Below are 15,000 nucleotides of genomic sequence, written 5' to 3'. Positions count from 1 at the left end.
TGGTGATGGTCTTGTTTGATAAAGATATTAAACAGATACTGTTTTGTCACATGACCATATGTTTCTCTAACTTGTCATTTAAATTGGATTTAAACTTTTTTGTTTGGGAGATGAATCGAATAATTATGTAGACTTAATTTGTTCCCTCAATTCAGTAGATTATACTAACATTTCAGTAATTAATTCCCTTGTTTTTTATAAACTGTAGTGCTAAATATTGGCACCAGCTGCAAGAATACTTACGCCACCTTCATTTCAACAGAATCGTTAGCTTGTAAGAATGTGTGTCCTCATTCTATTTAAATTATGCGCATTAAATTCCTATTCGCATATGCATTTTAATATGTTGTGATCTGGGGCTCTGCTAAGTTAATCATACAGAGCACATTTACTAATATAGTAACATTGGTTCCAGGGGGGAAAAAAATGAAATACAAGTGAAACACAAGAATATTTGCGGTATGAATGCAATTCAGACATACTACATTTGTCATGTTGTCATTGTCATGTGACCCACAGCGTCAGTTGCATCCTTGCACTGGCATTTACAATTCCACTTCCGCCGCCTTATGGTGCAGTATCCACTGTAGTCGATCTTCTGGTTAATGTCATCTGCTATACAGTGGGGAATATTCAGTTTCACCACATGCATAGTATAAATACTATACTTCTCTTGTTTGTCAGTGCACACTGGTGTTGTCATAACTGTTGCCGCACCAGGGTTATGCAATTTCTACTGGCCTTTTTTGTTTTTGGTTGTGAAATAAAGAAAGTCAGCCACACCTTCGCTAACAGATAGTCCTTTGTTTACATTCTCAGCATAGACGTTCTCCATTAAGCTGGCTTTATCCTGAAGTATCCGCAGTGTCTAGATGCTTCCCCCCCATGCCTGTTGTGGTTGCTGTAGTTTGAACAGGTGGTCTAGCACGATCTCTCTTTCTTCCACTAGTATTACCAGCTTGATTGACGGTACCAAGTGCAGGTCTAGGACAAGTGTTTCCTTTGGATCTCTATAGCTCTTATACGATGTATAGCTCTGGTGACAGATGAAGAGGTCAGAAAGGTCTGCTCTTAACCTTCTGATCTCATTCTGTGAAAACATCAAGAGCGCAGAGCAGCCTTAGACAGCTAAAGCTTACACGCTGTAGTAATATCCATTGGTTGACCAGTGGTTTGTCATAAATGCCATGTCCAGCAAGGTTCAGCACATTGGTTTCACTCTTCCTCTAGCTCTAGGACAGGTTTTCACACCGAAAGCATCTTTGGTTTTAAAAACGCAAGACGCAACACTTGGAAATGGTTTTAAAAGTGCAACGTAAGCACGAGGGCAAAAAGCCTTTAAGCAATTGAAAAGAGAAACTTATAATGCTTGTCCCACCTCCGAGCTGTTCCGATTGGTCCACTGCTGTGAGACGGACAGTGATGAGCTCTGCCGTGTGTGACAACTAAAGTTCATTTAATTTCACACAATGTCTGAAAAATGTCGACAGCACTTTAAAAGACGTTATGGTCTCATTTCTTTAAATGCATTAAATAATAATAGAAAAGGAAAGGAAAAACACGTTTTGTGTGAACCGCCCCTAAGTCACTGTGGAATCGGTTTGAAGCAGCTTACTTACATGGAAATTGTGGTGCTGTGAAACCCATTCATTTCAATGGCTTGAACATTCATACGTAGAAATTGCGGCAGTAAGAAACCCATTCATTTCAATGGCTTGTGCTCCATTTGTTAGATGTTTCCCACTTATTTTGCAGCATGTCAAACATACAAAGTGCCCAATTCGCGCCACAGGATGTCTAATCCAGTCATTGCATTGACTTCACATGTAAAGCACTTCCGCTGTGTATACAATGTCTATAAGTCACGTAAAACAATTTATTTGTATACTGAAATAAATCTAAATTGATTTTATGGTTTGGAATTTGATGTTTTATGAGATTATTTACATTTTTGCTGATTATTTTGCGTTTAAATTTAGAATTTGCAACTTTATGTTGTTGTTTTTTTGCGTTGGATTTAGCGATCGCGGAATCACGAAAAACTAAGGGGTTTGCTAAATGCTGCATGGCAAGTAACTGTGAAATAAGTTAAAATACTGCGAACAAAAGGCTTAATCAGTTAAGCTTTCATTAACAATCAATTACTCTATAGAGAAAATGAATGGAGAATTACATCTGTTCATTTTCTAAACCACTTCACTTCTTCAACTTTTAGGGTGCTTTCACACCTGTTTTATTTAGTTTGATTGAATCGCACTAGAGTTCATTTTTTCTTTTGGTGCAGTTCGTTTGGGCAGGTGAGAATGCAGCAATCGTACTCGAGTGCGCACCAAAAGCGGACCGAATAAGCGTACCGAGACCTGCTTGAAGAGGTGGTCTCGTTACGCTTTCAAACAAACCCTGGAGTGGTTAGTTTGTGGTGAGAATATGATCCGTACTAAAACAGGTCCAACCGCAAAAAGTACTGCGCCTTTTGGACTAATCCAGCTGCCGTAGGCCGATGCGCTGTGCATTATGGGATATGGAGGAAAAATATTTGTTGACAGCGCTTTACCAACAGAGAGAGGGAAAACATTACCTGATGGATCGTTGGTAATATTTACGCAAGATGAGCATGTCGCAGTTTAGCTAAATGAATTCACGCCTCCTGCTGAAGTGTAGAGCGATGCATTAAACACTGTTTTCCAGCCGCACTTCATTCTTGAAATGTATAGTTTGTCTAAAGCAGGAATACAATCAGTCAGCGCAGTCGTCCCTCCAGAGTAAAAACGACATTTTGTGTCTGCCGGTTTTGTTTACCTGCGGGAGTTCAATGGCATTTTCCTGCACGTGAATTCTGACCAATCAATAAGCAGTTTATGATTTATGTTTAACAACATATGGCCAATGAGAGATGTGGATTTTGTCACATGACTGCATTTTGGTTCGTTTCAACTGGTTCGGACCAAAGCCAGCAGTGTGGTGTGAAAACGACCCAAAGACGGCAGACAATGCTACAATGTATCCTTTACTGCCATTGGTCCAGGCCAAATGAAGAGAACTACAGATGTGAAAGCACCCTTAGAAAGCGTCATCATTTTCAGTTCATGCTTTTGTAGTGGTAAAAATAAAGCAAGATAACATGAATAAAACAGTGACGCTGACGCCATCTCCTCCTGAGCAGTTACCTAGCTACTGAGGTAAACACCTGTCGCTAGTACCCACAGTCTTATTTACAAACATACCGCAGTTCGGAACCAGACACTACAGCGTGCATAAGCTGAGTGCTTCAGACCTGGCCATCAAAGCAAGGGTGAAAACGGCAACAAATGGGGTGTTCTCAGAGCAGCGTCCACAATACAGAGCAAATCGAGTTTGAAACGCTCTAGCAGCTTCTGTGTGGAGTCTCCGTTCGTCTCTGTTCGATCTGCACACGTCTGACCTGGTTTTATTGTGAGCGTGATGCGTGTTGGTGAGATGGCTCTCTGTGCGCTTGTTCTGTACTCGTTTATTCCCACCGGAGCAGCAGAAATCTGCAGCTTGCTCTGAGAGCTTGGATGTCACCGTCTGGCTGGGCTGCAATGTATACAGTTGAAGAATTACAAATTTTTCTGTGAATTTTTTTTTTTATATTTCTCAATCGATGTTGAGCAGATTCTGGAATTTTTGCACAGTATTTCCCATAATATTTTTTTTGTTCATCTGGAGAAAGTCTTATTGGTTTTATTTCTGCCAGAATAAAAGCAGTTTTTAATTGTTTTAAACCCATTTTAAGAATAGGGTCTGGCTGCAGAGTTGAACTCGCATCTTCAGGCATGCACTCTCGTACTTGCACGCTCAATCACCCACGCTTCCTATGCAAGTGACGTCATTTACAATCGACATCTGCACCTGTCACGTCACTTGAAATCAACACATATAAACCAAGTTTCCAGTTCGTTTGCGTTGCCAGTGATGACATTGTCAAATAATTCTAAGTAGCCTACTTGCGTTGTACAACATGACAGACACTATTAACATTCATACCAGCAAAGCATATTATTTATATCAACTTAATTTCACTCTAAATATACACACAAGGTATTGTTCCACAGTTATGAATAAAAAACACCAGGCAAATTTGAAATTTAGTTTTTATTTTAACCAGTTAAACTTTGCGGACCCGGTAAAGAACTAGCGTTGCACCAGACCCCCGTAAGTGGTTTCGTTTAAAAGTGTAGAATCTATATTTTATGCACATATGCATCACTTTGGTTTTTATTCTACTGTACAGAAGTTATTTACACTTACAGTATTTTGGATACTCGAGCAGGGTATTTTACATTGGTTCATTTTCATATTTTTCATATGACACATGTACAAGTTATAGCTCAAATGAAAGCTCTTGCCGGTGCTCATACAGTTCTAGCGTTCTTTTTACTGAATTGTATTCACGTCAAACAGTTGTTGAATGAATCATGGTGTTTCCATGGCGCAGAAGAGAAAACAATACATTTATGATCAATAAGCAGCCCCAGATAGCACAGACAGCTCATCTCTTACCTTATGCTGTGTGCTTCAGCGCCATTTCTCCTCTGTTTTGAGGTGATGTGCATAAGTAATCCTTTTATATGTCTGACGTGCTCCAAACACAGTGAATTATGTTTGATCAAACAAAAGAATAGTGAAATATGAAAACAATGATCGATCCCTGTGGCTTGTACAGCACCTCTCATCAGTTGGATTACAATAACTTTTGCATAGATTATGGTGGAGACGTTTTTCTTTTTTCCTATGATTACAGACATATGCAGGAACCACCAACATTAATTACAGCACGCTAAACCACACACAAACTAAAAGCTACACTTTCAAATTTGAGTTTATGAAAAAACAAATATAAAAAACGCTGGTGTTTATTATAACACAGACGACATATACAGATATTTTAAACACTTGCAATAGTGTTTAATGAAAATTCAAAGGGTTTTCTTTATAAATGATACCAAATGTTTGCATTTACACCTCTGCATGTGGATTTGGGAAGCGTTTAAATTTGGGTCGGCAAAATCCAGGCGGAAATCCCAAAACAGCAGCAGAGTTTAACTGCCATTCGAAGGTGACAATGTTGCTGTGAAGACTTGTGCGACTGTCTTGCTTCTCTCCTGACCTTGAAAATATAATCGGCTGAATCGTAGAAAAGCTGGATTAAGATCATGTGAGGGGTCAAATCGAGATTGTGATGTTTTTCAGATTAATCGTGCAGCCCTATTTAATAAAAGGCTTCAGTTAGACCCTATTATCGGTGATCCGTATCGGCCGATATGGCTTCAAAAGATTGGTAATTGGTGATCGGCCCCCAAAATAATGATCGGAGCACCTCTAACCTAAACGCCACAATTAGTATCAGCTTAAAAGAGGCAGTTTCAGAGAGTTATAAAACATTATTTGGGTGTTATTTTAAGCTGAAACTACACACACTCTATAATCGTGATCTTGTAATAGGTGTCCTTTATATGTCTAGCATTCTCTTTTTTTATTGCTGTTACTTTGTAAAGTGTTCAATTAGTTTGGCCGTACTGCTTAGACAACTACATCAGAAAGAATTAAGACAAAATCAATGTATAATTAGTGATATTTAATGTTTAAATCCCTAAATCCAATACGCAAGGATCACTGTTCTGTCTGTGAGCCGTTCACCACTCACTGTGAGTGCGGATGCCAGGTTTGCACATCGAGGAATCCTCCTTTTAGCATCGAGAGCCAGCACTAATACAATGCAGATGCTCTGTGCTACAAGCGAGGATTGTTTAGAGTCATAACCGTGTGTGTGTGTGTGTGCAGTAGGAAATGAGCAATAGTGGTGCTCTTTAAACGAGAACAATCTCCGTACACACACGGCGGCGTTCGGGGGGAGGGATGCTGAAGATTTGATGACAAAGAACTCTGTGGTTGTGTAGCAGCGGAAACAATGGCGGATTGGCGAGTTCATCTTGATATGTGTGTCACGTCAAGCCGCAGACATTCCTGCACCGGCCAGGGCTGTTGTTAAACAGAAAACGGAGAAAGAGAGCCATTTTTAAAGGGGGGAAGGGGGAGGAAGAGAAGTGTTACCAGACGCGAAGGCCAGACACTCATGTTGTTGAGCAATATTTTGGTTTAAAGGCCGGGTCAGGGACTCTCTGAGCATGTGAATCAGCGCCAAAACATATTGTTTGTTTTAAGAAGATAGACTGCTAGTGCTAATGCGTGCTCCTCTGAAGGTCGCCGACTATTGAAAACAGACCTATAATCACAACATGGATGTATTGATGTCAACTTTCAGTCTCTTTCAGCTGAGTAATGATAAAAAAGAGACTTTTAAAGGACATGTTTGAGGCAAAAATCACTTTTATTGAATCACTTTTTATTTAAACACATTTGTGTGGCAGCGTTGTGCGAGTATAACCAGCTTGTAATGACCAAAATGTATTGAATTTGATATTTTTAATCAGACTTTATAAAAACAGCCTGCAGAAACACTTTGATTGATATTATTCTTTCTATGATGTCATCAGAGGGGGAAAGCCCCGCCCATTATTCACAATCTCTCCCTCATTAGCATAGGACGTTAGTCTTGTTTTTGAATCTGCCACTATGCTGACACACAGGCATTTGTAGCTCCGCCCTCTTCCGAAAAGAGGACAGTCTCATTTGCATTTAAAGCGACAGCCACCAAAATGACACAGTTAGGATCAAAGCCTAAAAGGGGCAGATTCAAAGAGGTATGAACAGTTTTATATTTTTATGTTGAGGTATTTTGAGCTGAAACTACACACACACACGTTTGTTTTTGTGAAAAGTGGGGACATTACATGGGTTTCCATTCATTTTATACTGTCCAAACCGTATATTATATTGCCCTCACCCCACCCAACCCCTAAACCCAACCATCACAGGAGTCAGTGTGCAGCTTTACTCTCTGATTAGACTTATTCTGTAGGATTTATAAGCATTTTGAGAAATGAGGACGTCACCAGTGTCCTCATATTTTGTAATACCTGTGTCATACCCATGTCATTATACAGATTTGTGTCCTGATATGTCACAAAAACACACACACACTTGAGACATCAGAGACACATTTTACATCTTGTAAAAGGGGCATAATAGGTGACATTTAAAGGTATAATTCAACCAAAAAGTCAAAATTCTGTAATTTATTGATGCTTCAGTTGTCACTAATTTTAATAACGTATTAATTGTCGACCAATTTGGCATCGTACGATGTCTAATGTGAAGCATTGCGATGGACAATGGTCGTAGGCGGCAGTGAATTAATTATTCACTGAACTCAATTATTCATTGATAAGGAATTAATTATTTGCAGCCTACAATTTCACCTACCTGACCCGCATGCTCTTTGTTTTACCCATAACTAAATCATAAATAAATAAAGATAAGGCACAAACCTGTCAGTCACATTCTCCGCAGAACTCTGGCATGAATAGGCAGAGTGATCTGTGTCTGTATAATGGCGTCCACAAACTTGGTTAGTAAAAAAGGTGCACAACCGACAGTATCTGAGGTTTACACTAAACTGACTAAGTACAAGTGTGAAAGCGAAAGATTGAAGTGTACTGACGCTGTGACACGTTGCCTGATAGATTCAAAAGTGTTTAAGAACATGCTCAGCGGCACTTAAAGGTTTGCGGGAAATGGACGGTTTTAAAATGTCAGCACCGGGACAACACTATAACAAACAACACGAGGGTGTGCTACAGAGGACTGCACTGTTTAAGCAGTGAGCAGTAGTGTTGCTTGTATTTAACTCGGTTCATGTTTATTTTTTTACTCTTATCTCTGAGCCCGTATAATGCAGTAGCTCCTAGAGATCTGACAGATTGCGTGTGACGCTTTAGGAACTCTTTTTGGGATCACAGAGCTCTTGAACTGATTGACCCGCAGTCACTACACACCGGGAGGAGGGAGGACAGAGCGACGTTTCTAAAGCAGATCACTTTAGGACTGTGTGATATGACCAAATACAGCTGAAGTCAGAATTATTCGCCCTCCTGTATATGTTTACCCCTAATTTCTGTTTAACAGACAAGTTTTTTCAGCACATTTTTTTTTATCATAATAGTTTTAATAACTCGTTTGTAATTACTGATTTATTTTCTCTTTGCAATGATGACAGCACATAATATTAGACTAGATATTCTTCAAGACACTAGTGTTCAGCTTAAAGTGACATTTAAAGGCTTCACTAAGGTAATTAGAGTAAACTTAGGGTAATTAGGCAAGTCATTGTATAACAGTGGTTTGTTCTGGAGACAATCCAACACTAATATTGCTTAAGGGGGCTAATAATATTGACCTAAAAATGGCTTTAAAACAATTAAAAACTGCTTTTATTCTAGCCAAAATAAAACCAAGAAGATTTTTTTCAGAAGAAAAAAAATATAGGAAATACTTTGAGAAAATCCTGAATCTGTTAAACATCATTTGGGAAATATTTAGAGGAGTGCAAATAATTTAGTCTAAAGGATAATGTTTATGGTTTCACAATTAAGTGCACACAGCATGCCATATCATCTGATAATTGTAGGAAATAATTCCAAAAGGCAACTGACTGTGTAAAGCCACATAATACAACACAAAAATACAATATATATAAATATAAATATATATAAATATAAATATAAATATATATATATATATATATATATATATATATATATATATATATATATATATATATATATATATATATATATATATCAGGGCTCAACAATAAGGACTGCCCGCTGGCCCGGGGCCAGTGTGCAAGACGCTCGGGACAGTATATAGAATGGTTACTGGCCCAATAGGGGCCAGTGCTGCTTTGTCACTAAAGTTTAATTTGGCTGCGACTGTTTGTCAATTGCGTGCTTTCATGCCCAAATGTTTGTTTCAGAACTTGTTTGCCCAGTAAGCGCGATTCGTGCAGCTAATATGATTGTTATGTTGATGGATCAAGCAAGAACAAGAAGTGAAATGCATTTTAAATTAAGATTTACAAATAAATAAATAATAAAAATACTGACAGTATTATTGACTGATGTAATGAGCCGGCTTATAAAATTAGGAATTTTGGTGGATTTTAAACAAACAAAAAACATAAAATTGTCACCTAAATAATTAAACTAAACCACACGTTAAACAATTCACTTTAATTAATCTAATCAGTATTGTATTTAAATTAAATCATTTTTAAATTGTCAGTTGTATTTAAAGAAAAGTTATGCTGAATAACTAAATTGCTAACTTCTTTTTTTGGTGGGGCCAGAGAAAATTTTGGCAGGGCAAGTAAAAATCTGAACAACTTGCCCGATCGGGCCAGAAGAAAAAAAATCCCTAGCATTGAACCCTGTATATATATATATATATATATATATATATATATATATATATATATATATATATATATATATATATATATATATATATATATATATATACCGAGTTCAGCGGCTTATCAGCCGGAATCAGCTGAGGTGTCACTCAAGTGGCCACATCCTTAATTATGCAGACTTAATATAACTTAATATAAACAGAACGGATGAGTTATTAAAAAATTCACCCACTCACAGTTGTCATGAAGGGTAATATTAGCTATGACTGGCTAAAACTCATTTTAAAATTGCCAGTGCTGGCTCGTCGTCACTACAGATTAGACTGTTAGTTTATGACCGTTTGTCTATATGCGTACAAATGTGATTTAGTGTCTTTAGTGTTGCGCGCACAGGTGATTTCATGCGCGCATGTGTTTAAATGCGCCTGTGCCGTTTCCTCACTCAAAACAACTGTACCTGGAAATGAAACTAGTGCGATGCTTGTGCACTCACAGTCCTTCAAGAGCTTGAGATTCCTTGTAAGCAGCAGTTGTTGCCACTTTCGCTTTAACCATTGTTTGAACAGATTATTAATTGGCCTAACATTAACCGTGTAACATCATTCTTTCATTATCGCACAGAACGTTTTTTATCCGCTTTCTTTTGCTTGCTGTTATTTTTGTTAATATAATTAAATAATCATCCTTCACAATAATATTGCTTTAATATGTTCTTGTATGCTGAATTAGTGATCTGGGCTCTTGAGCCAGAACAGATCACTGTGCATGGTTTTAGATGCGTGAGAATATATATATTTGAAATGTCAGCTGTTTTGTTGAATAAAAAGTGTATGTATACAGCCGTATTTTGCTTGTTTTGACACATTATTTAAAACTTTTGGCAAGGAAATAATTAGTCTGGTGTGGCCGGAGGTAAATCCTTATTGTGTTGACCCCTGAAAAGTCCTGTAAAAGAAAACTAACTGCGACACTTTTTTTATGAAAACAACCCATTTGCTCATGCTCATTGAGTAAGCTCAAACCAAAAACAGTTAAATGAACGAAAAGGCAAATGGAAAAACCACAAAATCTAAATGAAGTATTTTAGCATGCCACAACCCATGCCAAATTCAAATGTATGCATATAAAATAGATTTTCCCAACAACAAAATTGTGGCTAGAGAAAATAGCAAGTGGCTAATAAGGATCTAGCCACAGTAGATGGTGATCAAAAAAGTTAGTCAAGCCCTGGCTATATGCACCAAAACCATCGTTTGTAGCAGGCTGTAAACATGTTTTTATCAGCTGTAAAATTGGCTAATTTAGCATTGCAGTCAGTGAACATCTGGATTTCCTGGAGCCAGCCCCCAGTGGCCAGTCGATGAATTGCAGTTTATGTTACTTCTGTGTTTGCTTCACGAGGGAGAGTGGGAGGTTGCCGCTTGGTATATACATTACAATGTAAAAAAGCAAAGTCCTTTACATGTGCTCAAGATATATTGACTACTAATTCATTGAATTTACAGAATCGTTATAAATATGGTAATATATATTTGCGTATACATTAGATTACTCGGTATCAAAAACAAAACTGGAATAAAACAAACAAAAACAGAAAACTGACAATTGTAGAAAAATAGGCTGTTTTAGTAAACAGCAAAAATCAAGACAAGCATAAACGATATGAAATACTTTTGACATTTTGTAGTTTATAATTGATTTATTTTCGCTGTAACTTTAAACTTATTATGTTTCTATTCCTAAGTATGTTCAATATGTTTAAATGCACCATAAATGATCGTCTATATTCACTGAGAATTGGATAAAAGTATATATGTTCAAACGGAAGTGCACTCATTTATGCTGAGCACTATATCCGGATATGAGATATCTATGAGATGAATTTTTTTCGTCACATCACTGATTTTTCTCTCTGTCTCCGTTTCCCCGCAGACGGCCCTGAGCTCGTTTTTCCAGGAGGCTAACATCCCCAGTCATCACCAGATGGTAAGTGCATTGAACATGGAGAAAGAGTGGCGCATTCTGCATCCTGTCATTGTGATCAAACATAGCATCTGAGAGAATAATGAGGGGGCGCACTTCCTGAAGAGCCTCAAATACACACTTCATGCTACTCAGGGCTTCCTGCACTGTCAGTTTTGTGGTTCGTGTTTATGTTTTTGTTAGTTTATTTATGCTTTTGAATTGCATTATGGCATTTTGATCTTTCTTTCAACAACTTTTAACCTTGAAAAGCTAAAAAAAAAAAGTGACTTATGCACATTTGTAATAGTTTGCAGTGCTATATTGTCTGGCTTGGTGTTGTATATTACACTATAAAAACTTTGTAAAAAACTGTATTTTGTTTTCGATATATTGTACATTATGTTATTTCAGACTAATAAAATATCAATAAACATCCCTTTGTTAAACTGTAGAGTTGATTATACAATATCGAAAGTGGACAGCAGAGATCAACAGCCCATAATGCAATTCACAACTGTAAATACATGAAGAAAACACTGAAACTGTTCATTAACTGTATTTATTTGCTTATTTACTTATTTATTTACTTATTTATTAGATTTTTTTATTTATGTATTATGTATTAATAATGTATTATTATTTATGTATATATTTTTATTTATTAACTTTTATTTGCCTATTTATTTGCTTATTTATTTTCTTTATTTACCTATTTATTTGCTTATTTACTTATTTATTAGCTTTTGTATTTATGTATTTATTTATATATTTATATATTAACTTTTTTATCTATTTATTTGCTTATTTATTTACTTTATTTACCTATTTATTTAGTTATTTACTTAGTTATTAGCTTTTTTCATTTATGTATTTATTTATATTTATTTACCTATTTATTTGCTTATTTACTTTATTTACCTATCTTTTTGCTTATTTATTTACCTATTTATTTGCTTATTTATTTACTTTATTTACCTATTTATTTGCATTTTTACTTTATTTACCTATTTATTTGCTTATTTACTTTATTTACCCATTTATTTGCTTTTTTATTTACATATTTATTTATACTTATCTATTAACTTTATTTATCTAGTTATTTGTTTTTTATTTACTTTATTTACCTATTTATTTGCTTATGTACTTTATTTGCCTATTTATTTGCTTATTTATTTACTTTATTTACCTATTGATTCACTTATTTATTAGCTTTTTTTGTTTACCTGTTTATTTGCTCAATTATTTACTTATTTGTTTGCTTAATTATTTAGATATTTATTTACTTTTTTGTTTACCTATTGAATTGCTTATTTATTTGCTTATTTACATATTTATTTACTTTTTTATTTACCCTTTTTAATTGATCAATTATTTACTTATTTATTAACTTATTTATTTAAAGCAAATCCTTCAGAAATGGTTGAATTGTAATCAAAAGTAAATATTAAACCATTTCAGATTTGAATGTTAATATTTTTTTATAACTAATTAATATATAAATATATATATAAACGAGACCTATATATATATATATATATATATATATATATATATATATATATATATATATATATATATATATATATATATATATATATATATACACACACACACATATACACAAACACATATATATATATATATATATATATATATATATATATATATATATATATATATATATATATATATATATATGTGTTTGTGTATATGTGTGTGTGTGTATATATATATATATATATATATATGTATATATACACACACATATATATATATATATATATATATATATATATATATATATATATATATATATATATAAAATAAATAATTATGTATTGTCGCTGATGTCGATATATTCTTAATGTTTGTTGCAGAAAAAAGGGAAACTATCTTGAGGGAAACAATGTTTTTAAAAAGGCAGATTTTACTCCGCTGTCAAACATTTGATCAGTCATGCGGTCTGGGTCTTGATGAAGTGATTTTAGGGTCTGTTTACATACATGCAGCTGTTTCTGAGCCTCATCAGACGGCTCAAACATGAGCCGTGCCGTTTCCTCTGGAGAAACAAAAATTATATATATATATATATATATATATATATATATATATATATATATATATATATATATATATATATATATATACATATATATATATATATATATATATATATATATATAAAAGCCAGACCTACAAGTGCTGTTGTTCAATCTGCCGAGGGTTATGCAAGCAGTTTTCCTTCTCTAAACCAGTCTCACAAGACATGCTGCGATATGATTCTGCATTTTAAAACATCAACATCAGCCTACACCCACGACAAGTGTGTGCCTGCATCAGTGTGTGTGTGTGTGTGTATGTGTGTGTGTGTGTGTGTGTGTGTGTGTAATCTGGCTGCATGGGAAAAGGGAGTGTGTTTGAGAAAGGCAGAGGCAGGAAGTCGATCTGTGTTTGTTTTTATTTCGAGAGCAGCCATTACATCATGCAGCTGTGAGCCATATATGGGCAAAGGGGCGGAGCTGAGCTGAGAGCAGAGTCTGATTGGATGAGAGGGGGTTGGTGTGTGAGTGATACAGATGCAGTCAACACAAAGAGACGTTTATAAACACACGGGACCCATTTCCTGAGGGCCGCAGATGAGTCACGTCCGTTTTGCTCTCCACACTACATAAAGGATTCACAGATGCTTATTTTCTACCTTAAACACACAGTTCTTTTGTTTACATTTATGCTTTTATAAAAATCATCACATGGTGGCTCAGCGGTTAGCGCTGTTGCCTCACAGCAAGAAGGTTGCTGGTTCGAGCCCTGGCTGGGTCTATTGGCATTTCTTTGTAGAGTTTGCATGTTCTCCCAGTGTTCGTGTGGGTTTCCTCCTGGTGCTCCGGTTTCATCCACAAGTCCAAACACATGCGCTATAGGGGAATTGATGAACTAAATTGGCTGTAGTGTCTGAGTGTGTATGGCTGTTTCCCAATGCTGGAAGGGCATCTTCTGCATAAAACAAATGCTGCAATAGTTGGCGGTTCATTCCACTGTGACGACCTCTGAAATCAGTCGAAGGAAAATTATTAAATGATCCAAATTGTTGTTTCTTTTGAAAATACGTGTTTATTTGTCGCTAGTTATTTACAGCTATGAGAATGAGGCACCTCTTTTCATGATTTATAGTTGTGTTTGAGTCAAAACTAAACTTTATTATGTACACTAATGTCATCTCTTTCAGATTACAAAATAAAATGTCATTTAAAATTATTTTACTTGCATAAAATGACAAAAAATGCCATACTTTCGTTTAATTGTTATATTTATTTTTAGACAGCAGTAGCAAAGTTTTTGTTTCGATCCATTTATTCTGACTTATTGTCATTTACTTTGAAGGAAAAAAGGACAATATTTTAATTTTTAATGAAATGTGAGATATATATATATATATATATATATGAGCAATTCCCTGCAAATGTCAACCTTGCCATGAAATTTTTTTTCGTTTTTACCAAAATACGGAAACCATTTCTGGGTTTTTTGTGTAAGCAAGTATTTTACAGTAGTTTAAAAATACTCAAAAATGCATCTGTCAATGTTTTCAAACTATTCTATTTGATTTACCAAAGTCACACAAATAGTAATTTCACATGCGTCACATTCATAACAGAGAGATGTCACATCCATAACGACACTTTTTCCTCAGAAATGTGAAA

General features: G+C 35.4%; 1 protein-coding gene across 1 annotated transcript in view; it reads left to right on the top strand.

Moving 5' to 3' along the window:
* ubald2 (UBA-like domain containing 2) overlaps window positions 1-15,000 on the top strand; it is a 27,146-nt gene that overhangs the window by 7,400 nt on the left and 4,746 nt on the right. Inside the window, 1 exon segment of the mRNA NM_001020768.1 lies at window positions 11,267-11,320. Coding sequence (NP_001018604.1) covers window positions 11,267-11,320 — 54 coding nt within the window.

Source organism: Danio rerio, chromosome 3, assembly GCF_049306965.1.
Source record: "Danio rerio strain Tuebingen ecotype United States chromosome 3, GRCz12tu, whole genome shotgun sequence".
Taxonomy (NCBI): Eukaryota; Metazoa; Chordata; class Actinopteri; order Cypriniformes; family Danionidae; genus Danio; species Danio rerio.
This window is presented reverse-complemented; position numbering and strand designations above follow the sequence as displayed.